The sequence below is a fragment of the Macrotis lagotis genome, chromosome X (assembly GCF_037893015.1).
Source record: "Macrotis lagotis isolate mMagLag1 chromosome X, bilby.v1.9.chrom.fasta, whole genome shotgun sequence".
In the NCBI taxonomy this organism is placed as follows: domain Eukaryota; kingdom Metazoa; phylum Chordata; class Mammalia; order Peramelemorphia; family Peramelidae; genus Macrotis; species Macrotis lagotis.
The window spans coordinates 225090683-225115017 of record NC_133666.1 but is presented as its reverse complement, the minus strand read 5'-3'; the positions used below and the strand labels follow the sequence as shown (position 1 = coordinate 225115017).

General features: G+C 36.3%; 1 protein-coding gene across 2 annotated transcripts in view; it reads right to left on the bottom strand.

Moving 5' to 3' along the window:
* CETN3 (centrin 3) overlaps positions 1-24335 on the bottom strand; it is a 147683-nt gene that overhangs the window by 29735 nt on the left and 93613 nt on the right. The window contains exons 1-3 of one of the 2 annotated variants that reach the window (XM_074207075.1): positions 10451-10732; positions 8220-8355; positions 5507-5621 (exon numbers count right to left, since the gene is read on the bottom strand). In XM_074207075.1, coding sequence (XP_074063176.1) covers positions 5507-5621; positions 8220-8355; positions 10451-10467 — 268 coding nt within the window. In that variant the 5' untranslated portion in view covers positions 10468-10732. Of the gene's footprint in view, positions 1-5506; positions 5622-8219; positions 8356-10450; positions 10733-24335 lie in introns of those variants that run through there. The other variant, XM_074207074.1, reaches the window with a different exon arrangement.

Below are 24335 nucleotides of genomic sequence, written 5' to 3'. Positions count from 1 at the left end.
AGGCTATTGTACCTTTACTTTTAAACATTTTTAAAATAGTATTCCAGAAGGGTTCATAAGCTTCACCAGTTTTCCAACAGGTCCATAACACAAAAAAGATTAAGAACTTCTCTCAATCCTTTGATGATTTCTTGTCCTCTTCCCAACCTCTAACAAGGTTGGACTATACTGACCTCTTCAGAGTTTACATGTTTAGACTACTCCCATTCCCTAATCTTCTCCCTGAATACCTTTCTCTAGGTTTTCTATCTCTAGATTCATACTGGGTACAGCTGGGTGGTACAGTGGATACAGTACCAGCCCTGGATTTGGGAGGACCTGAATTCAAATCTTACCTCAAGGCACATGATAACTTACTGTGTGACTCTTAGAAAGTCACTTAACCCCATTGCCTTGCAAAAATCCAATATATATATATGAAATTTTTTTTCATAATGGACATTTTTGCTTCATATCAGGGACTGCTTTTTGCCTCTCCTGTATCCCCAGTGCTTAGCATAATGCCTGGCACATAGTAGAATCTTAAAAAATATTTATTAATTGATTTGATTTTAACTTTTACTTCCCATTCACTTCTTATGAGGCATTCAATCAGTCATGTAGAAGTTTAACTATTTCTTTCAAAGTGTCTCATTCATCTTTTCTTCTCTATTCACACTAGGATTACTCCAGTTTGTACCTTCAATCCTCCTTACTTGGATTTCTACAATAATCACTTAACTGACTTCCTTGTCGGCATTATTTCCTCACCAATCAAACCTATACCATTTTTAGGATGTCACTCTATTAAAAATACACTACAATCAGCAAAGCAGGACAATTTTGTGTTGGGCAGAAAGGTTGTAACTTACTGTCAAAAGGATTAAAAAAGGCAGTGGGCCTGCTCCCATTCTGAGGTTGCTTTTAGACAGCCGGTAAAAACAAAGATAATGGCTCAGACTTCTGAACCCCTACCTCCTAAAATGGCTCTGAGGCAGCAAAATCAACTGCTGAAAGGGGAAAGAACAAGAGAGCTAGACGGGACCTTTCCAGATGAACAGTTTAGCTCTGGGGTGTCGAATTTCTCCCATGGCTTTCCAGGGGGTCTATAGCTGTATTTCCTTGTATTATATGTTTCCCTGGAGACAGGTTTGTGCAGTGAGCTGTACCCTAGAGCTGGTGAAAATATTAAGGTAAAGCAAATTCCACAGAGCTGGGCAGGGAAACATCAGTTACATCTTTTAACATTTTCTGAGCCCTTCCTTATTCACAGACAACATCTGTGTGCAAAGGGTCATGGAATCCGGACATCTAAAAGACAAAATTCAAACTCTTCAATTTAGTTTCCAAGTCTGCTACATCCCATTACTCCCTATTAGGAACTAACTCCAGCTACTTTTTTTCCTCATTTGGAATTTTCCGTATCATTTTTAATCTATACTTTTCTTCACTGTTCATGTGCTATTCTCTTCTTGGAAATACTCTAGTCTCTCAGTTCACGAGAGGCTCTATTTTTAATCATCCACAGGTATAGCAGCCTCTGTAGTGTCTCATCAACAAACATCTAGACCTGTGCTACCTTCATGATCTTGAACACTGAAATCCTTCTTTTTAATATCTTCCAATCCCATCATCATCCCTCATATTCTCATCTCTGAAGAATAGATCTTTCCTTTGCAAAAGTTAAACCTTCTATCTGGCCTGGATCCTAGCCTACCCCATAAAAATCCATGCCTCACTCTCAATCTCTACTTATTCCTTAATTCCCTTCCATGCTACTTAAAAACATGTCATGGTCTCTTCTACCTTAAAAAAAAAAAAAGTCTTTTCATAGTACTGCTATTCTTAAGTTATCATTCTTTATTTCACATCACTTCAACAGCTAAACTTCTATAAAGAGCCATCTACACCTTGCTTCTATGATCTTACTAATAGATTCTTCTTCCCTGATTACAAATATGGCATCCAATCCTCCTACTCTGCTACTGTTTTTTATTTTTATATAAAATTTTGGTATTGTAAATTTAATCATCAAAAATAAAAATTCTCTAATTACTTTTTTCTAAGGGATCCAAAACTCTCTTCACCCAATTACTTTATGACCCTTTCTCATTCCTCATCCTGACTTCTTTGAATCTTTTTATACAATCAACTACCCTCTCCCTCTTCATGACACTGATCTCTTCTGGTTCTGTTTCTGACTGTTCCTTTTACATCTACTTTGCCATATCGCACATCTCCTACTTGGTAAATTTGGGGATCTTCAACACTCTTCTTCTGCCCAAATACTCTTCTCGGTATGCTTTTTCTCTCTCATCAGTTTTATCATCTCTATGCGGATGGCTAATTTTTATATTCAATTCCAGTATCTTTCCTGAATTACTGCCTGCTAGACATTTTCTAGATGTATCACTGGCCTCTAAAATTCAACAAATCAAACAAAATTTCTCCCTCTAACTTCACTATTTCTACTGAAGGAATCATTTTCTAGTCACACAGGTTCACAACTCTGAAATCATCCCCTTATCCCTTCACACTTCCTCTTTATCCAATCAGTTCTTATGCCTGTTGATTTTGTCTTCAAAATATCTCTTACAACTATCCTCTTTTTTTTCCTTTCATTTTCCTACCTTAGGTCAGTCCTTCATCACCTCTCACCTACACAACAGCGTCTCCTAAATACAGATTCCTATTTCCAGTCTCTCTCCTCTCCTCCATTCATCCTCCATTAAGTTACCTAATTAGGTAGCAGCTATGCGGCAGAGCAGGTGAGGTCCTGAACAAGGAAAGATCTGAATTCAAATCCTACCTCAGATGCTTACTGTATAATCCTGGGTGAGTCACTTAACCTCTCAGCTTCAGTTTCATTTGTAAAATGGGATAATAGCACCTACCTCTCAAACCATGAGGATCAATTACTACATGTAAAACTCTATGCTAATCTTGAAAGTATCATATAAATACAAACTATTATTAGTATTTGATTTGTTTATCATCAAAAACATAGATCTGCCCACTTATTTCTGTGAGTAAAGTATGATAGAAAAACCAACAAAGCTTAAAAGTAATTTAAGTGTAGTATTACTCAGTTCAGTGGTTCCATACTTCCTCTAAGATAAAAAGACTTCTGGCATTTAAAGTTCTCTATCATGTAGTTCTAGACAGCTAGGTGGTACAGTGGACAAAGTGCTGGGACTAGAGTCAGGGACTTAAGTTCAAATCCAACTTCAGATACTTAGTAACTGCATGAGCTAGGCAAGTCACTTAATCTCCATTTATCTCAGTTGTCTCAACTGTAAAGTGGGGACCATGGAGAAGAAAACGGCAAACCACTCCAGTATCTTTGCAAATAAAGCCACAATGAGCTCACAAGTTGTACAGTATGTAAAAAAAAATAATAATAATAACAATCATCTAGCTCCACATATCTTCTAAAAAGTCATTTCAAATCAATTCTGTTTATCTACTCTACATTTCAGCTAAAATAGCCTAATGTCCTGCTTGACAGGCCATTAATCATATCTGGGCTTTTGCTAGGATATTCTCCCTCCTCACTTTTGCCTCATAAAACCCTAGTGTCCTTCAAGGCATAGCTTGCATGCTGCCCCTGATGAGAAATCTTTCTTAATCCCTTTCACTCCCAGGTATAAATGTTTCAACAATCACTTTATAATCAAATTATAATTTCTTAATTGTGCAAATGTTGTATCCTCCCTTCCAAAAGAATATAAACTAATCAAGGGAAAGACAACTTTGCTTTTGTCTTTGTATCCCCAGCCTCTGGTATAGTGACTTACTTATATAGTAAGCCTGTTGTATTGATACTTTCCAAACTTTCCTCTCCCTTGTTAAATCTTTCACTGAACAACTTGTATTTTACATCTCAATATCTGTAAGCTCTTCCTAGTTAAACTAGACCAAGACAAGTCTTTCCTCTTAGAATTTCTAAAGTTTAATGATAATATCTTTTACCACTATTTTAACAAGCAATCATATTTCATCTTATTCTGGTACTGAACTATTTAGTGGGTATGTTTTGTGTCTAATTATAAGTTCTTTAACAGTAGTTTGTGGCTGATACTGTTCTTTTACAGGACTTGAGTAAAGTTTTATATCTGTAGTGGACACAAATACTGGTCAACTAATATAACGATTACTGCATATACAATACCATAATGCATATATTGAGTGACTACTATAACAAAGTACTTAAGCCACTTTTTTCACGTGCTGGAAAGAGATGAGGACAGCAGTTGCAAACAAAAATTCAAGACTTAAAAGTTTACAGCAAACTAGCATATAATTTTTTCAATAATTCTGAGATTCCATAACCAGAATCAAAGAAAACAGATTAAATATTTCACTGTAAGAGTTTTTAAGAGTTACTGTCGGGGGCTGCTAGGTGGCACAGTGGAGAGAGCACCAGCCCTGGAGTCAGGAGTACCTGAGTTCAAATCCGGTCTCAAACACTTAATTACCCAGGCTGGGTAATTAACCCCATTGCCTTGCAAAAAAAAAAAAAGTTACAGTCATAGGCTAACGACAATTATTATTTCTTGTTGTAAAAAAAGGAATCAGTATCAAGAACTGGCCACAAACTATCTGAAACAATTTTAACTATCTTTATTTAGCACATTTAGTCAAGATTATAAAATATTGGGGCAGCTAGGTGGCGCAATGGAGGGGCAGCTAGGTGGTATAGTGAATAAGAGTACCAGCACTGGAGTCAGGAGTACCTGAGTTCAAATCCAGCCTCAGACACTTAATAATTACCTAGCTGTGCGGCCTTGGGCAAGCCACTTAACCCCATTGCCTTGCAAAAAAAAAAATTTTTTTTAAATAGATTATGAAATATTATATAACTTGAAAAAAATTTCTACTTTCCACTGAGTTTCACTACATGACCTCTTTTAAGTACTGTTGCTTTTTCTACTTCATCTAATATTTTACCCAAAAATCAAAAGTGGATTTTTCCTCAAGTCCTATGTAAATACTGTCTCTCTTTAAAAGAAGAGGCTAGAAAGGATCCCTAGATTTTAAGGGCTATAAAAATGTTAAGAAATCATCAAGAAAATGGAAGGAGGAAAGTCAGACAATGTTTCTATTTTTAAATATTCTAAAGTCAAAGGGCCAATTTCAGAAGTAAAGAATAATAACTGTTTAAGATGTGTTATAAAAATCACATGTAAAAAACACACTATAAAAAAGGATTTTATTCCTAAGCATTTTGAGGTTTCTCTAAATATTAATTTTCCTTCAGTCTTAGAACAAAACAAACTAAAAGAATAAAAAATATGACCTGCAACGTAATTGCACACTATCTTCTAACAGAAAAAAAATTTGTGTAAGATTATTTCATTCCTCCATGTAACTACTGAAATTGAAAAAATATTGCATTATTTTTGTAAAAACAACCAAAATTTATCAGAAACCAGAAAAATAACAAAAGTTCTTTTTCCTGTAAAGTTCTGAAACAGGTTAATTTTCCAATCATTTCTGAATACAAAGAATAAGTTAAAATACATACCAACTTCATTAAAATCTTCAAAGGTGATTTTGCCCGTGGATTCTCGGTCATAATCTTTAAGAATCTTTAGTACATCTGCTTTTTTTACATCAAACCCCAAGGCTCTCATTGCCACCTTTTGGAATAAAACAGAAATACAAACTACAAAGCTACAAAAATGAAAGGAGTATACATTTTTCTTCTCCATTTCTTAAAAAAATAAAGACATTTAATTTTAAAAGACAAATACAGCACATAGATGACCATCAGACCAATAAAAAAAATAAAAATATAGATGAACATTTTCAATTTCAAAAAAATTAACTAATAAAATGGTTTTAACAGTTACTTCTACTAGTGACATCTCATGCTGTTTCTCTATTACTCAATCATTAAAAAGAACTTACTTTCCTAGGCATGTATCTGCCCTCAAGGAGCTCACGAATCAGAGGCAACAAATTGAAAATTAAATTTAAAAAGTAAATAATAGTAACACATGTATATGCCACTTAATCATTTAAAAAAAGAACTTTCCTTACAAATATTATAGTCCCTATTTTACAGATGATACTGAGGTTTTCAAAGACTAAGTAATATTCGTCTAATGAGCATAATTATGAACCAGGATATATTTCATAAAGTTTACATGGAAGACAGAAGGAACTTAAATAAGATTGGGATAGGGAGGGATTTTTGAGAGAATCTAAGGTAAGAAGAAGAGGGCAAGCAAAGGTAAACAGGCAGGAAAAAAACATGGTATATTTAAGAAATAAAAAAGATAAATATGCCAAAAAGGAAGAGTTTATATTGGGGGGTAGTGGATAGGGGCGGCTAGGTGGCGTAGTGGATAAAGCACTGGCCTTGGAGTCAGGAGTACCTGGGTTCAAACCCAGTCTCAGACACTTAATAATTACCTAGCTGTGTGGCCTTGGGCAAGCCACTTAACCCCATTTGCCTTGCAAAAACCTAAAAAAAAAAAAAAAAAAAAACCAATCTGATGGCAGTAAACAGGGTAGATTATGAAGATGATGTCATTAAGGCATTCTCTACTTTAATAAGGCAACCTCTTCAAACTGAAGCCCAGAAAGGCTAAAAGTGGACCTAAAAGTAATTTAGGTGTAGCATTGTTCAGTGAGAGGTAAAGCAAAGAAATATTTTTTCAATAATAAAGAATTCACAGAAAAACATTATACACACTAACAACATTGGGTGATGATCAACTATGATGGACTTGTTCATTTCAGCAGTACCATAATCAAAGATAATGCTAAAAGACTTGTGATAAAAAACAACATCTATTTCCAGGGAGGTAACTGTGCAGTTTAAATGCAGACCAAAGCTTACTATCTTCCCATTTATAAAAATTGTCTTAGGTATTATGTCTCTTTTTGCTCTCTAATTCTTTTTTCCTTCATTGGGATTTGATTCTTCGAATTTCACAACATATTAATATGAATCTATGTTTAGCATAATTACACATATAGAGCCCATATTAGATTGCTTTGTGTCAGGGAGGGAGGAAGAATGCAAAACTCAAAACCTTGCATGTTGCTGGAAAAAAATAAAACAAAATATTTCTAAAAGAAAAAACAGAGTTCAGTGGCTCCTTCCTACCTCTATGATTAAAAAAAGACTTTTGGCATTTAAAGCTCTCTATCATCTACATCTAGACAACTAGATAGCCCAGAGAAAAAGTACTGTGCCTGGAGTCAAGGACCTAGTTCAAATCTAGCTACAAAAATTTACTAACTGTATGAGCAGGCAGGTCACCTCCATTAGTATGGGGTGTCATAACCAGAACTAGAACTCAGGTGTAATAGCACCCAACTCAATATTCACCCACACTTCATTCCAAATGTGGTAACTTTTCCCACTAAGAAACTGGAAAGCTCCTTAACCTACTCAAAAGATAACTCTCCCAAAAAAATGATTTTGCAATGATTCACATTTCAAAGTGACTACAGTAATCATATCTAAATATGTACACATTTGCCTTTTTCTTTCCCATAAGGCTTTAACAAGTACCCCAACAAATATCACTTTTTCTATGTTTTCAAGAAGATACACACACACACACATGCACGCATGCATGCACACACACGCACGCACACACACACACACACACGCACACAAAATCAGTTTTAAGTGATGGCTGCTAGGTGGCATAATGGATAATGCTGGACTTAGATTCCAAAAGATATGAATTTAAATGGTCTCTCAGAATCTTACTAGCTGTATGATACTGGTCAAAACTCTTAGCCCATCAAATGGGAATAACAACAGCATCAACTGGACAAAATTGTTGTGAGGAACAAATAAGTTAACGTATTTTAAATGCTTTGCAACCTCACAGTGTCAGAAATATGCTAGTTATCAATTCATATTTAGATATTTCTTTCTATAAGCACTTACATATCCTTAGTAAGATATCACATGTTCTTTATTCTAGTGATGTTGTAACTACATATACATGCATGTGCACACTCTCGCATACATATACATGTGTATATGCACAAGAGTACAGTATCTCTCCACTCCCCATCAGATTTTTTTTGGAATCCCATACAACGAGACACTATATCAGTACCTGTGTACACTTGTTAGGCTACCATTAAATAACATGATGCAATACTGCAAAAGCTATGTTGAGTTTCAAAAAAAGATATAAAACTAGTTAGAAAGCAAATTTCAGGTCACTTCCAACAGATACAAACAACTTTAAAAGAATTTTTACCTTCAATTCATGATAGTCTATTGCTTCATCTTTGTCTGTATCAAATAATTCAAAAGCATCTTTTATTTCTTGCTTCTGTTCTTCAGACAGCTCTCGTCTTTTTTTCCTTTTTGTTTTGTCTACTACAAGCTCATTTCTAAGACATGAAAAAAGAAAACAGAAAATCTTGTAGTTCACTTTTAATTCTCATTTGCATTCATCAATGATAGAAATAAGATTGGGGGGACCGATGGTTTTCCACATCTCTGCAACTATTTTGGGAAAACACAGAATAAATTGTCTTTTTAGGGCTTAATTGCCTTCTCCTATCCTTTCACATCCCTGTCATCAACTAACTTGGCCTATTAAAATGAAAAAGTCAAGAAACCTGTAGTTTATAGACATACCACACTAAGAAAAAATTGTTTCCTTTAAACACTGTTCCAAATAAAATACCTGAAAGCTTATGATACAGCAACTTTTCTGAAGCCATGTAAAAAAAATGGTTTGAAATCTCATCACAGACTTCTGCAGCATTTATAACAGTATAAAAACTAATTCTAAGGAAAATCAAAAATAATTTAATTTGATACTCATTTTTGGTTAAGGCTAAAATTTATTTCCACTTACCTAAGCATCATAAAATTATCTAAAAGGATCCATGCAATCAACTAACAATTATTTTGGCATATTAACCTACAAAGTAAGTTATGCATCTTAAACATTTTTCCCCAAGTAACAAAAATCTACTAAAATGTTATTAATCTTTAACATAGATCCATGTTATATAAACAAAATGCAAATAAAACTATGATACTCAACTGAAGGAGTGTCTTCTTCTGAAAAAAGCTAATATGTTCAAAAGGAAAGTAAATTTGTCCTGTTATGGAAAGGAAGCATCAAAAAACCTACACTGGCTTTTTTTAAATTCATTGAAAACTTCTAAAACTCCAAAATACATTAAACTAGCATTTTTATAACAAGCTTTCAAAGGGGATATACTTTTCAACAAAAACTTAGCTAAATTAGAACAGTTTGTAATCCTATAATACAGATAAGTTTATTATGACTTCTACAGTTTTAGAGTGATAACAATAAACTCTCCGAGGAAGATCAATCATAGTTCATTTTATGGATCCAAGGATAGTGTTATCTTCAAAATTAGGGCATGAAAAATTTCTTCTTGACTTAAGTCAAGGTCATAGTTTGATGGGGGGGCACAGAAGAAGAGGAAAAAGGAGAAAGGCAGGAAAAGGGGAGATCTGAATGAAGATATATTAGGGGGAGGCATTCTTTTTAATACAGGAATAAAGAAATCGAATTTGTAGAGTAAATGGAGAGTTTAGCAACTTTATAAAACAGCCTTTGTAATTCTGGTGTCTTACATAAAGGTGAAAGGTGGAAACGGTCGAGAATTCTTAATTTCTAATAAATAGGCCCAAATTTAAAATTCCCTTGACTATTAATGCGTAAGTTAAATCATTTCACCCCTCTCAACTTGTTTTACCATCTTCAAAAATGAAAGGATGAGCTAGGTGATTCTTAACGTGCCTTTTAACAATGTTTTAAAGCAGGGGGGGGGAAATGAAAGAGAACATGAATTTGCTGACATTTTGATAATTATTCCAACATTATTGCTTCTTTGTAAATCTTACGTCCTTGATTTTTTGCCTTTTAGAGATTATTATGAAACAGTCCACGGGTTTCACCACGTACCCCTGTCCCCCTCAAAAAAAAACAAAAATAGGTTAATAATCAGCTTGACTTAACATCAACCATGGGTGTAAGAGGTTCGGGTTCACGCAGCATTTTTCCTGCTAGTTCTCAGTTTTGTAATGCTATTAACTGAAGGGGGGAATGGGCGAGTCAAAGGAGACCCAAACAGGGTGGACTCCGTCTGGTTTGTTTTTGTTTTTTAAAGGCGGGAAGGACGTGGGGGCGGCGGCCCGGCATGGCACAGCCCGGGGTCCCGAGTTCTCGCGAGGCTCCCGCCCCGGGTGCGGGGGGCGGCCCGGGTGCGGGGGGCGGCCCGGGCCCGGGTGCGGGGGGCGGCCCGGGCGCCAACACCCGCCTGCCGCTGGGGAGAAGGCAGGTCTGAGCGCGGGGGCCCGGCCGCCTTCTCCATCTCCTCAGAAGCTCTGCCGCCCCGCCCCCCCCCCCGTCCCTTCCTCCTCCGCCGCGCCCCCAAGCCCGCCGGCGGGACCCCTCTCCGGGGGGAGGGGAGGGGGCAAGGCCGCCCCCTCTTTACCGACCTCAGAGCTAAACTCATTTTCTCCTCGGAACAGAGGCTTTGGCCAACGGACGAAAGCACCCCCCGCCCCCGGCCGCGCCGCTTCCTTCAGCGCTTCCTCACGCCTCGGGGAGGCCGCCACGAACCCCGCCCCCGGCCTCGGTTGGCTGAAGTCCCTTTCACTCGGGTCTCCTTGGCCGAGAGCCGGGCCAAACTCCGCCTTTCATAGGGCACTGCCGAGTGTCAATCCTGAGGCTCTCCGCCACTTTCCTTCCCGCACCCGCCTCCCTCCCCTTATAATTGGTTGGATCTCAGGCCGGATGTGTTTTCCCAAAACTCTTTGCGGGGGCGAGCGGAGGTGGGGGATGGGAAGCAGTTACCGTTAAGAGCGAGAAGGGCCGGGGGGAGGGGCGGGCGCTCCTGGCCCCGCCCCCGAGAGTGCGCGTGCCCGGTGGGTCTGAGACGATGCCACCTGCTACCATTTCATCCCAGAGACACTAAGAGGAGGAGCCAAAGCCATCCCCTAGTTGCCGCGTGGTTTTTTTTTAGTGAAACGGGGTCTCCAACCTCTTAGGAATAGGGTGGCCTTGGAGGAGGATGTTCTGTAAAAGAAGCCAAGGCTGAAGAAGAGGATGCCACTGGGTAGAGGACTCCGCCATGCCCTCCTCTTTGCTTCACAAACCTATCCTACTTTCCTAACCCCATTCAGAATATCCTTGGCAAAATCACCGGAGCACCTTGCTGTTTCCTTATGGATCCATTTTGCCAGGCAATCAGAGGTTAAGTGATTTACCCAGGGTCACACGGATAGGAGCTCTCTGAGGCTGCATCTGGGGGGGGGGGGGTCTTCCTGGCCCCAGACCTGCTGCAATAACCATTAACCAATAACCAATAACCAATAACCACCCAGGACCGGATGACTTTGGAGGAGAAAGTGAGCCTAGCAGCTTTGCACAACCCCGCCACACTCAAATCTACCTCCCTTGCAAGGCAGCATCACCTCCCTGATGTCACCGTCCTCTTTGAGAATGAAGGACCACCACAACAGCTGCCTCCCCGAGGACCACGTCGCTCAGGGCCAGATTCAGAAGGACTTGTTCCGTTCAGTTCAATTTGATAAACCTTAAGCCTAAGCTATAGTCAGAATGTATGGAGAAGTATATAGTCTCTATCAAAGTATAAACTTTAGGCATACGTAAAGAAAAGACAGCCTGGACTATTTTTTTTTTATTATGCATCTTAGTTTAGTTTTTAGAAAAGAGCAGGCATTTATCAATAGATATATTTGCTTGGAAATTAAATTGCTGTGATACTAATAATTATAATGTAAACAGGCAGAAATAAAAAAATGTTAGAGGATGACATAAAGATGATCCTAGAAATCATTAGAAAGCCAGTGTCACTGAATAAAGAAATGAATAAACTTTAGGAAAAGCTTTGCAAGCTACAAGGAAGATGGAATGTGAAAGGAGAAAAAAATTAGAAAGGAAATTGCAATAGTCCAGACAAAATATGCTGAGAATCTGAACTTGCATTCTAACAATAGAGAAAAGATATGGAAATGAGAAGTTTGAAGGTAGAATTAGACTAAAGGATTGGTTGAAGGAATTAAGTTTAGCCCGGATAAGAGAAAACTCAAGAGTTAGAAGATAGCTGGCATCAAATATTTGAAGAGCTACATGTAGAAGAAATTAGATCTTCTGTCTTTTTCAGATTTGTGTCCCCATCATGTAGCATCATCTAATACATAGTTGGTTGAAAGAGGATCAACAGGATATCACTATGTTAAGAGTCAAGTTGCAGTGTGTCCTACGGTGGATGATCAGACCAATAAGGGCTTGGAATGCTCTACCACAAGTCAGGCACGAATAGTGAGAACATGAGTGAATTCTCTGTGCATCTCATATTTCTTTTGAGCTACTTCAATTCTGCTGTGCTCATAGAGTACATCTCCTCCCCCTGATAAAGGCATGCCATACTGGGCAGTCTTGTGGTAGTGTCTCTCATGTCTCACAGCTCAAAAGTTCTTCAGAGAGACCTTGAGATTATCCTAGAATCACTCCTGGTCTCCATGTGAGCAATTGCCTTGTGTGAGTTCTCCATAAAATAGCCTTTTAGGCAAGCATCTGCTTGGTATTCAAAAACATGCAGACCAAGGGAGTAGAGTTTGAATGTTTGGCAGTTCAGCTCAAGAAAGGATCTCAGTGTCCAGTACTTTATCCTTCCACATGATCTTCAGAACCTTCCTAAAACAATTCAAATGGAAACGATTCTGTTTCCTGGCATGATGCTAGTGTACTGTCCAGGTTTCATGGGCATAACAATAAGATAAGCACAAGGGCTCTATGGATTTTGTTTGATAGTCAATCTAATATGTTTTGTTTCCCACACTTTCCTTTGAAGCCTCCCAAACACTGAGCTAGTCCTAGCAATGCCTCAGCAACCTCATTATCAATGTGTACATCCCTGGAAAGTACACTGACAAGGTTAAGTGAACTGATTCACAATATTCAAAACTTCTCCAATTGCTGTAACCAATAGTTTCACATATGATTGGTGTGGTGCTGGCAGCTGGAATACCTGTGTTTTCCTGCTGTTAATTGTTAATCCAAAATTAACGCAACCAATAGAGAATCAGTCCCTATTTTGCTGCATCTCAGCTTCACAGGCTGCATTGAGTGAACAATCATCTGCAAACAAAAAAAAATGAACCAACTCCCTCCCTCTGATCTTAGTTTGTGGCATTTTCAAGTTGAATAATTTATCACATCAATCTGTGTTTGTCCTTATTAAAGCTGTTTGACAACATTGCCAAAAACATCATGCTAAAAAGCATGGGAGCAAGCATACAGACATGTTTAACTCTACTGATGACTGGGAAAGCATAAGAGCATTGTCTCACCTAGAAACATACAAGAATGCCATGATGGAATTGAGGTACAATTTTGATGAACTTCTCTGGACAACCAAATTTTACCTCGTGACTAACAGTATCAAAGGCCTTGATCAAATTGATAAACACATGAACAGACCTCTGTTCTATTTTTAGCATTTCTCCTGAAGTTCTGGGGCAACAAGCACCATATAAACCATCCCCAGCCCTTTCTGAAGCCACACTGGCTAGCAAGTAGATGACCACTTTCCAGGTGAAGGATTAACCTAATAAGGAGGACTTTGGCAAAAATTTTGCTAGCCCTGACTAAGAGAGAAATACCCCTGAGATTGTCACAGGACAATCTATTCCCTTTACCTTTATAGAGATGGACAATGGACATGTTCTTGAACTCCTGGGAGATAACTTCTTCTTGCCATATAATCTGGAAAATTTCAGTCTACTTTTATATATACAATGAACTCACCAACCTTGTAAATCTCAACAGGAATACAAATAGCACCAAGTTCTTTACCACAGGAGAGGAGCCTAGTGACATTCAAAACATCTTCAGATGGAAATTAGTTATCAATTGACTTAATTGAGGGAAAAGAGCAATGACTTCAGCACTGATAGATGATGATCTATTGAGAACACTATAGAAGTGTTCAGCCCACCTCTCCAGGATCATGTCCTTATCACTAATCAATGTGACTCCATCAGAACTGAATATTTGAGATATACCATATGCCTTTGGTCCATCAATAGCCTTCAATTCATTATAAAGGTGCTTTGGATTATTACGAGCAGTATAAAGCTAAATATCATCAATCTCCTTACTGATCCAAGAATTCTACATCTCTCTAAGCTTTACTTTTTTATGGTGTTAAATGCTACCTTTTTAGAGAGATGATGAATTAGCCTGCTGGTAAACACTTGTGGAGTTCTTGTTTTTCATTTAGCAACTTTTGAATTTTTCCATTTTCATCAAATTAACTTTGATATTTACAAGTGTCCTGACCCAAATGAGTAAATACCCAAATCTCTGAAAGCTACCTTTTCCTTTTTCTGTCCTACTGTTGCCAACTATGTATTGACTCAACTTTCCCTCCTACTCAGCAACAAATTGTTCCTGCTTAGAGAAATGCTATTATCTAGCACAAAGTGTTTATTATACTAACATTATTAAATGACTATAGGCTAAGCACTTATTAAATGACTAAGGATTTTCAGTATCCTCTGGACCCTCTCTAATTTTTCAGTCTTTCTTAAACTGTAGAGCCCAGAATTTAACCTGTTGTTCCAGATACTGTGTCAGGAAGGAGTGCAATGAGACTTATCACCTCCCTATTCTTGGAAACTATCTTAATGTAGACCAAACCTACAGTTTTTTGGGCTACCACATCATAGTGCTGAATCATATTGAACTTTTAGTGCACCAAAACCCCAAATCTTTTTCAGAACTACTGTCTGATTATATCTTTCCTTTCTTATACTGGTGGACTTGATTTTTTGGTACCAAAGTATAAGATTTTACTCCCTATTGAATTTAATCATAATAGATTCAGCTATGTTCTGTTGCCTGCGGGGAGGGATGGGGGAGATTTGAGAAGAATGCCATAGTTTAACATGAGTTGATATTAATAAAGAAAAAAAAAAATCAGCCCCTAAAAAAACTTTTAAAAAGTTTTTCTTTAAAAAAGAAAAACTATTTGGTTTTTTGCAGTATGCACTCTAGTGGCCAACAGATTTTAGTGCAGTATTTTTCTCCAGTGTTTAAAAACAAAAGCAAAAAAAAAAAAAAAAAACCTTCATGAAACTCAGTCCAGTAGTATATTTAATAGCAAATTATAGAGCTTGAAAGAAATTGTGGTTGATAATCAGATTAACTGTCATTATTGATGCTTGATTGATGTTTAGTTAATCTTAATCTTAAAGAGCATAGGAAATTTTTTTTTAAAAATTTAAAAATTAAAAAAGTGTAGGAAAATAAAAGTTGTAATCTATCTAATCAGATTTTATGATCTATTATGGTCAGATAAGTTTTATAACTATTACATCAGGTCCCAAAACAACCTCACAGCATCTCCTTGAAATTATAAAGTGTTTCTCATACCAACAATCAGGAATGGAAATTTTTTTATTTTTGATGAATTCTTATTAGTAATGAGGCACTAAACATGCTAGTGAATACAATATAGAAATGAATTTTAATAAGGTTATTTTTAGTAACCACCCACATACCATAGGCAGTCAAAATCAAGAGCAGGAGAGAAATAATGATTCTTTTAGTTTAATAAATCATAATGTACTTAAAAATCTTCTCACTCCTGCCAAAATTGGGGTCTTTAATTATCTAAAGTGATTACTATTATAACAGCTTAGGGATAAAAAGGAAAGTTAAAAAAGAAAAAAGGGGGGCACTAGATGGTGCAGTGGATAAAGCACCAGTCCTCGAGTCAGGAGTACCTGGGTTCAAATCCGCTCTCAGACACTTAATTACCTAGCTGTGTGGCCTTGGGTAAGCCACTTAACCCCATTTGCCTTGCAAAAACCTAAAAATACAAACAAAAAAAAAAGGAAAAGGAAAGCATAAAACAGGAAAGATTAAAAGAAAAATATAATCTTAAATACCAAAGAAAAATATAAAACATAAGGAACAACATAAATTTATAGCTCAGCTCCTTTTTTCCTTCCCCCCAACAAATGCGGACCCACTGCTACCCAAACTTTAAAGCATGCTTTGGATCAACATTCTTGCAAAACTGAGTTCCCATGGAACTTCATCAACTAGATAAATCAGAAAACAATTTTGTATTTACTTTATACACTGGGAATCATAGAATCTAAATATGGTGGTTCCACTGCTATTATTGGAAAAGAATTTGTTTTTAAAAATTGGTAAAATTTGTCCATTTATTTGCCTTATGGTTTTTGTTCATTTACTTTTCACATACTACTGAGCGGCCAAAATAAAATTATGGCATAGGTCTGATCATGCATTCCCCTCCTTACAAGCCATCAGTAGCTCTCCAGTGCATCTAGAATAAAATACAAACTGTTCTAACTAATGTATAAGGCTTTCCACAGTCTAGTTCAAGCCTTTTTCACCATTGTTTAATGTGATTTTCTTTACACAATCTATATTTAGACCAGGATAAAATAGTAGCTTTCCCCCTTCTTTCAATATGTCATCTTTTACCCCTCCTGTATACTTACAGAAACTATCTTCCACAATTGAAATACTCTGTTCATTTCTGCCTTCCAGAATCCTTATCATCTTTCAAGGATTACATCAGATGCTACCACCTCTAAGAAGCCTTCCCCAATTGTAAGTGTTCTCACCTCTCCTCAAATTGTTATGTCACCAAACTAATGGAGGAATCCATGGCAAAAAAGGTGAAGAACTCCTACCCTAATAGAATGTAAACTCCCAAAGGGCAGTAACTTTTTTGTCTTTATAATCTTAGAACTTCTGAAATGTCTGGCACACAAGGGTTTAATACAGGTTTAATAAATTGTTTATTAAGGCTATAATTAAACGCTGGCCTTAGAAATTCATTGGAAAATAACAAAGTATTGTCACAGGAAACATATATATAATGACATCTACATAAATTTTTATCCATTTTGAATCCTTTATAAAAAGGGAATGTTAAAATTAATGGTTATATGAGGTACCACCTTATACTAATTAGATTAGCCAAGAAAACAAAAGAAAAGAAACTGAGAAAATAGAATAATCAGTGCACTGTTGTTAATCTGTGAACTAATTCAACTATTCTGGAAATTGATTGGAACTATGCCCAAAAAGCTATAAAACTTCGAATAACCTTTAGCCCACTACTACTACTACTACTACTACTAGATTTATAACCTCAAAGAAAAAGAGGTAAAGGACCTCTGTTCAAAAATATAGCAGGGGCAGCTAGGTGGCATAGTGGATAAAGCACCGGCCTTGGAGTCAGGAGTACTTGGGTTCAAATCTGATCTCAGACACTTAATAATTACCTAGCTGTGTGGCCTTGGGCAAGCCACTTAACCCCATTTGCCTTGCAAAAACCTAAAAAAAAAGAATTTAAAAAAATATAGCAGCTTTTTGTGGTGTCAAAGAATTAGAAACTGAGGAGACAGATAGATATCACTGAACAAATCATAGCACATGGATGCAATTGAATACTATTATGCTATAAAAAATAATGAAAGGAATGATTTAAGTAGACTTGTATGAACTCATGCTGGTAGAGTCAGGAGGAGATTTTACAGTAATCAGCATTATTTATTTCAAAGATTATCAACTTTGAAAACTTAGTAACTGTGACTAACCCAATAATCAACCACAATTCCAGAGGACTCCTGAAAATATATGCTGTCCACCTTCAAAAAGAGACCTGCTGGGCAGCTAGGTGGAACACTGGATAAACATTGACCCTGGAATCAGGAGTACCTGAGTTCAAATTCATACTTAGACACTTGATAACTTACTGTGTGACCTTGGGAAAGTCACTTAACCCCATTGCCTACCAGAGAGAGAGAGAGAGAGAGAGAGAGAGAGACCTGTTGAACTGTTCACATTGGAATAGAGCCATGTAAGTGGCTGACCAAGAGAATGAGGGAATATATTATTTTTAATTTTAAAATGTATTAATTTTCATCCATTAGTACATGCATATTTCCAAGTTAAAAATTTCCCTCCACCCTCCCTTTCCACTCCCGCCTCCCCTCAGCAAAGAATAGTCAGATTAGCATTTTACATACATATTTTGTTAAACATATTTACACATTAGTAATTTTGGGCATGAGGAATTAGGGTTAAGGGAAACAGATACATAAGAGATAATTTTATAGTGTTCAGCAGATTCGGAAAGGTTGTTTTGTTTTCTTTGGTTTTGTTTTTCTTCCTCTGGAGATAATATAGTCCATAACCAGTAAATAAAGTTGTCCTAGCTCTCTGGATTGTAGAGAGGAGCTGCCTCCATCAAAGTTGTTCATCTCATAATGTTGCTGATGTGAATATTGTTCTCTTGGTTTTTTTCCTTCACTCAGTATCAGATCCCATAAGTCATTTCAGTGCTTCTCTAGAGTCCAACCATTTATGGTTTCTATGGAGCAATAAAATTCTATAGTATTCGTGTACCATAACTTGTTTAGCCACTCCCCAAATGATGGGCATTCCCTCGATTTCCAATTCTTTGCCATTACAAAAAGAGCTGCTATGAATATTTTGGAACTTGTAGGACTTTTCTCATTTTTTGCAATTTCTTCTGGATATAGTCCTAGAATTGGAATTGCTGGGTCAAATGGTATGAATAGTTTTATTGCTCTTTGGGCTTAGTTCCATAGTACTCTCCAGAAAGGTTCACAACTCCACCAGCAACACATCAATGTCCCAGTCCTCCCATAATTTCTCCATCATTGATCATTTTCCCCTTTTTCTTATCTTGGCTAATCTAATAGGTGTAAGATGATACCTCATTGTTGTTTTAATTTGAATTTCTCTAATCAATAGTGATTTGGAGCATTTTTTCATATGATATTATATATAGTTTTAATTTCTTCTTTTGAAAACTGTTCATTAGCTTTGATCATTTATCAATTGGTGAATGACTTATGATCTTATAAATTTGATGTAGTTCTCTATATATTTTAGAAATGAGACCTTTATCATAATTCCTGGCTGTAAAAATTGTTTCCCAGCTTTCTGCTTTTCTTCTAATTTTGGCAGCATTGATTTTATTATTTTTTATTTTTTTTTAATTTTTTAAATTTAAATAATATTTAATTTAATTTTAATTTAATTTTTTAATTTAATATAATCAATCTAATTCATTTTGCAGTTTATAATGTGCTCTAATTCTTGTTCAGTTATGAATTTATCCCTTTTCCATATCAGATAGAGTATTTTTTTGGTCTATCAATTTATCTACAGTATCACTCTTTATATCTAAATCCTGTACCCATTTTGGCCTTATTTTGGTATAGGGTGTGGGATGTGGACCTATGCCTAGTTTTTCCATACTATTTTCCAGTTTTCCCAACAATTTTTTGTCAAATAGTGAGTTCTTATCCCAGAAACTAATATCTTTGAGTTTGTCAAATAGTAGATGGCTGTAGTCATTTACTGTACTTTCTTTTAAACTTATCCTAATCCACTGATCCATTACTGTATTTCTTAACCAGTACAAGGCAGTTTTGATTACTGCTGCTTTATAGGATAGTTTTAGATCTGGTAGAGCTTGGTCATCTTTCTTTACATTTTTTTTTCATCAATTCCCTTGCTATTCTGGCCCTTTTATTGCTCCAGATGAACTTTGTTACTATGTTTTCTAGCTAGATAAAGTAGTTATTTGGTAATTTGATTGGTATGGTACTGAATAAGTAATTTAATTTGGGTAGAATTGGCATTTTTATTATATTAGCTCAACCTAACCATGAACATGTGACATTTTCCCAATTATTTAGATCTGACTTTATTTAGGTAAGGAATGCTTTGTAATTGTGTTGATATAGTTTCTGGGTTTGTCTGGGGAGGTAGATTCCCAAGTATTTAATGTGTCTACAGTTATTTTAAATGGAATTTATCTTTCTATCTTTTGCTCTTGAGATATGTTGTTCATATATTGAAATGCTGATGATTTAGGTGGGTTTATTTTATATCATGCTACTTTACTGAATTTGTTAATTGTTTCAAGAAGTTTTTAGATGATTTTCTTGGGTTGCCTGCTTAATTGCTTGATAAGCAGCATTGTCTCAGATTGCATCCAATTATATTAATAATCATTTTTTACCTTACCTCCTTTTCAAGTACCCTCCAAGGACACAGTCTACCTCATGAGCCAAAGTATTATCCAAAGCCAAATCATTTCTTGAACTTTTTGTGTCCCTCCCCTACATCTATTTTCTCTCACACTTTATCCCCGACTCAGGGTACTTAACCTCTTGTTAAGTGAAAGGTGGATTAGGCCAAACCCTGATCTAATAAACTACAAGAATCTTAAAGATCTCTCAGTCTTGGGAGTCTCTGGAGGTCTGAGAACTTTACAAATGATTGTAAATTACTGAAACACTGACCCAGGACTGCCCAGTTTATGATGCCTTCCTCAGAATAAGTGCTAAACTTTGCAGCACAATAGGATTAAAATGGATCAAAGGATAAAGACTTAAATTTAAAGTTAACACCCCTGCTTTTTTTCAGGACTTTTTGTCTCAAAAGTAGTGAGATCATCTTGGACCTCTTCAGTGAAGATGTAAGACTCAACTATATGCATATCCTTTAAGTCCAATCTCTTCAATTATATTCAACCATTTAATTATCTTAAAAGAAGTAAAGTTTTCAAGAATTAGAAGTGTTATATATCTTCCCTTTTAGGGTTGTATATAATTTGATGGTCTTGACTAATATTTGTATTGTTTTTGTTTTGTTTTTTCCTTCCCTTTTTCATTTACCTTTTTATGTAACTTTTGAGTCCTATATATGGTGATTGAATTCTCTGTTCAGTTCTGGTCTTTGAAGCTCTGGAAGTTTCCAGGAAACTCTGGAAGTCCTGTATCTCATTGAACATCCATCTTTTTCCCTGACAGTATATGCTGAATTTTGCAGGGTAGTACATTCTGGGTTGTAATCCCAGGTCCTTAGCTCTCCAAAATATGCTATTCCAGTTCTTCCAGTCCTTCAAAGTTGAAGCTGATAAATCCTGTGTGAATCTGATTGTGTTCCCTTTGTATTTGAATTATTTTCTCTTTTGCTGCTTGCAATATTCTCTTCTTTATTTGAGGGCTCTGGAATTTGGCTATTACAGTTCTTGGAGTTTTTATCCTGGGGTCTCTTTCTGGAGGGGTTCTGTGAATTCTTTCAATTCTGTTATTGTTATCTTGTTCTAGTAGATTTGGACAGTTTTCCCTTATAATTTCCTTCATGTTGTTTTCCAGATTCTTTTGTTGGTCCAGGCTTTCTGGTAGTCTGATGATTCATAGATTGTCTCTCCTGGATCTATTTTCCAGGTCATTTGTTTTCCCTAAAAGAAACATTTTCTTCATTTTTTTTCAGTCTTTTTATTTTGTTTGATGGTATCTTATGGTCTTATACATTCATTAGTTTCTAACTGTTCAATTCTAATTTTTTGGATTTTATTTTCTTCAACTATCTTCTATGTTTCCTTTTCTAGTTGGTTATTTTTACTTTTAATGGAGGTGATTTTTTTGATCAACTTGTCACAATTTTCCTGCATGACTTTCATTTCTTTTTTCCATTCATCTGCTTCCTCTCTTCTTTGGTTTTTAATTTTTTTTTTTTAGTTTTTGCAAGGCAATAGGATTAAGTAGCTTGCCCAAGGCCACACAGCTAGGTAATTAGTAAGTGTCTGAGGCCGGATTTGGACTCAGGTACTCCTGACTCCAGGGCCAGTGCTCTATCCACTGCGCCACCTAACTGACCCTTTAAATTCTTTTTTAAGCTCTTCAATGAACTTTTGTGTTTATAGACTGTTTTGATACTTCTCCTGTGAGTGATTTTTTATTGCTTTCTTCTTCAGACATGGCATTGCAGTCACATTTGTCTGTAAAGTAGTTTCTATAGTGACAGCTATTTTAGCTTTTTTGTTCATATTTATTGTTTTAGTTCTACTCCCGAGTTATGGGAAGTATAGATTCAAACTTTTATTTTGCTGGGGCTGGGGTCTAATCCCTGGTTTATTGTTGGCCAAGATATTGTCTTTGAAGCCCAGTCCTTGCCTTTGCAGAGGTGTTTTTTTTTTCCATCCTTTTTGTCCAGGTTCTGACTTAACAGAGGATTGTACCTGACCTAGTCCTGTCTTTTACCCTGGTGTTTTCAGGGTTCAGACTTTGTTTGGGGTTGGGATCCTCCCTGTTGACTTGCTGTCTAGTTGCCAGGACCTCTGTTATCTTTACTTCAAAGAAAACTATTAATATTCTAGCAAAAAGGAGTACAAAAAATCATACTTGACACATATGCTTCAGCTGCCTGGGAAGGAATCTCCCAGAATGGCAGATGTATTTGTAGTTTCAGTTTGCAATAAGTTATCAAAAACAATGACAGATGGCACAATGGATAAGGTGCTGAAGTCAGGAAGACCTGAGTTCAAATCTAATCTCAGATTTACTAGTGGTGTCATCCTGTTCAAATTATTAAACTCCTTTTGCTTCAGTTTCCTCATTAGTAAAACAGACATAATAACACCTTCTTTTTATGATTATTGTAAAGATAAAATGAGATAATATTTATAAAGTTCTTTGCAAACCTTAAAGTGTTATATAAATGATTTCTTGGATGACGATGATGATGATGATGATAATGGCCTGATTCATCATTTAGTCTTAGATCCACTGGTTGAAATCAGTAGTACCTCAAGTGTTAAAATAGGTCCAAATTGACAAAACAAGGCATGAGCTAATAAAAAAGCTACCCTAGACACTTTTCTCCTCATCCCACAATCATCCTAATTCTCTCTGACTAGACTATTGCAAAAGAATATTAATTTGTCCCTTTGTATCTCCCATCCCCAACCAATCTTCCAAATAGCCTCAAACTTACTATTCCTAAAGTAAAATCTAGACCATATCACTTCCTGTTTCAAAATGCTTCCATGTCTTCTTTTTGGCATTTAAAGCCCTTCTTCATTTGGAGTCAACCCATAATCCCAAGGTCATTAGAAATTACTACCTCATGTGCCTCTTAATGCCAGTAAAAGTGGTGGACTTACTGTGCTCCATCTCCTATCTCTTTACATCTGAATAGACTTTCCCTCATTCTGGAAACCCTTCCTCCTTCCTCTTTCATTCAGTTTTGAAAGCTTAGCTCAGATGCCATTCAAATATGGAAAGCACCACCAATTTTCCACTGTCTAAGGTTTGTAGTTTCTTTATTAACCTGGAATTCTCACTCTCTCCTAACATATTCAGTTGCCAAATTTAACTATTTCTACTTTCACTCACATATCTATCACTTTAATTCAAACCTTCATCTCCTCTCACCTAGATTATTCTTACAGCCTCCTAAATGGTCTCCCAGAAACACATCTTTCACCTCTCTAGTCTTTTCTAGACTGCTGTCAAAAATTTTAAAGTTAGATCTTATCCTGTGATTGCTATGCTCAACCAACTCTAGTAACTTCTCATGCCTCTAGAATAAAAATAATTTTTCTATTTAACAATTACAAAACACTTTTCATACAAATAAAGTCAGATCTAAACAAATAGAAAAACATCAATTGCTCATGGTTAGACTGAGTCAATATAGTAAAAACGACAATTCTACCTAAATTAAATTACTTATTCAATTCCATACCAATTAGGCTACCAAAACTTATTTTATAGTGTGGGGGTCCAGCTTCCACGGGATCCTTGGAACCTGACAGGAGGGACAGAGTCAGTGAAATGAGTTGAGTCAACACAGGGGTTAAAGGCAGGAGCAGGTTGACTGACTGCTGCTCATATTTATTTTTATAGTCTTAGAATCATATAAGCACCAAGCAAGCAAGCCAAAATTATTTCCTTGGTTACAAAAGTTCACAATTTTCATTATCAATCATATAATTCATGTGGTTACAAGTTTGATCATGTAGTGGTTAAAAGTTTGTTTATCAATCATGTAGTTAATCTTCTTGTCCCTGCTCAGACCAAGATGACCTCAGCCTGTCTATTGCCTAGTTTGTTGCTGCATAGTAAAGTTATTAATTAAGAAGAACTTTCCTGATAATAATCTTTGACATAATTTGTTTAATGGAATGCTTTTATGTTTTTGTGCCACATATGTAATGCTTTTTCATATGCTCCCTAGACAACCTATACTGAGGGAAGTTATGTTTGTCCACCTGTCCGTTGACTCCTTCAGTTACAAATTTTCCTTTCAGCCCTTGTTGGTAGACACCACGGTTTCTATGACTTTTTATTCTTTCCCAATAAACTAAGGCTGTTAGAGTTCACATATCAGTCACCTATACTAACTATTCTTTAACCATCTTTATCATATATAATATTGGAAACTTCTGTATGCCTCAGAGGGAGGCAGTCCTGTTAA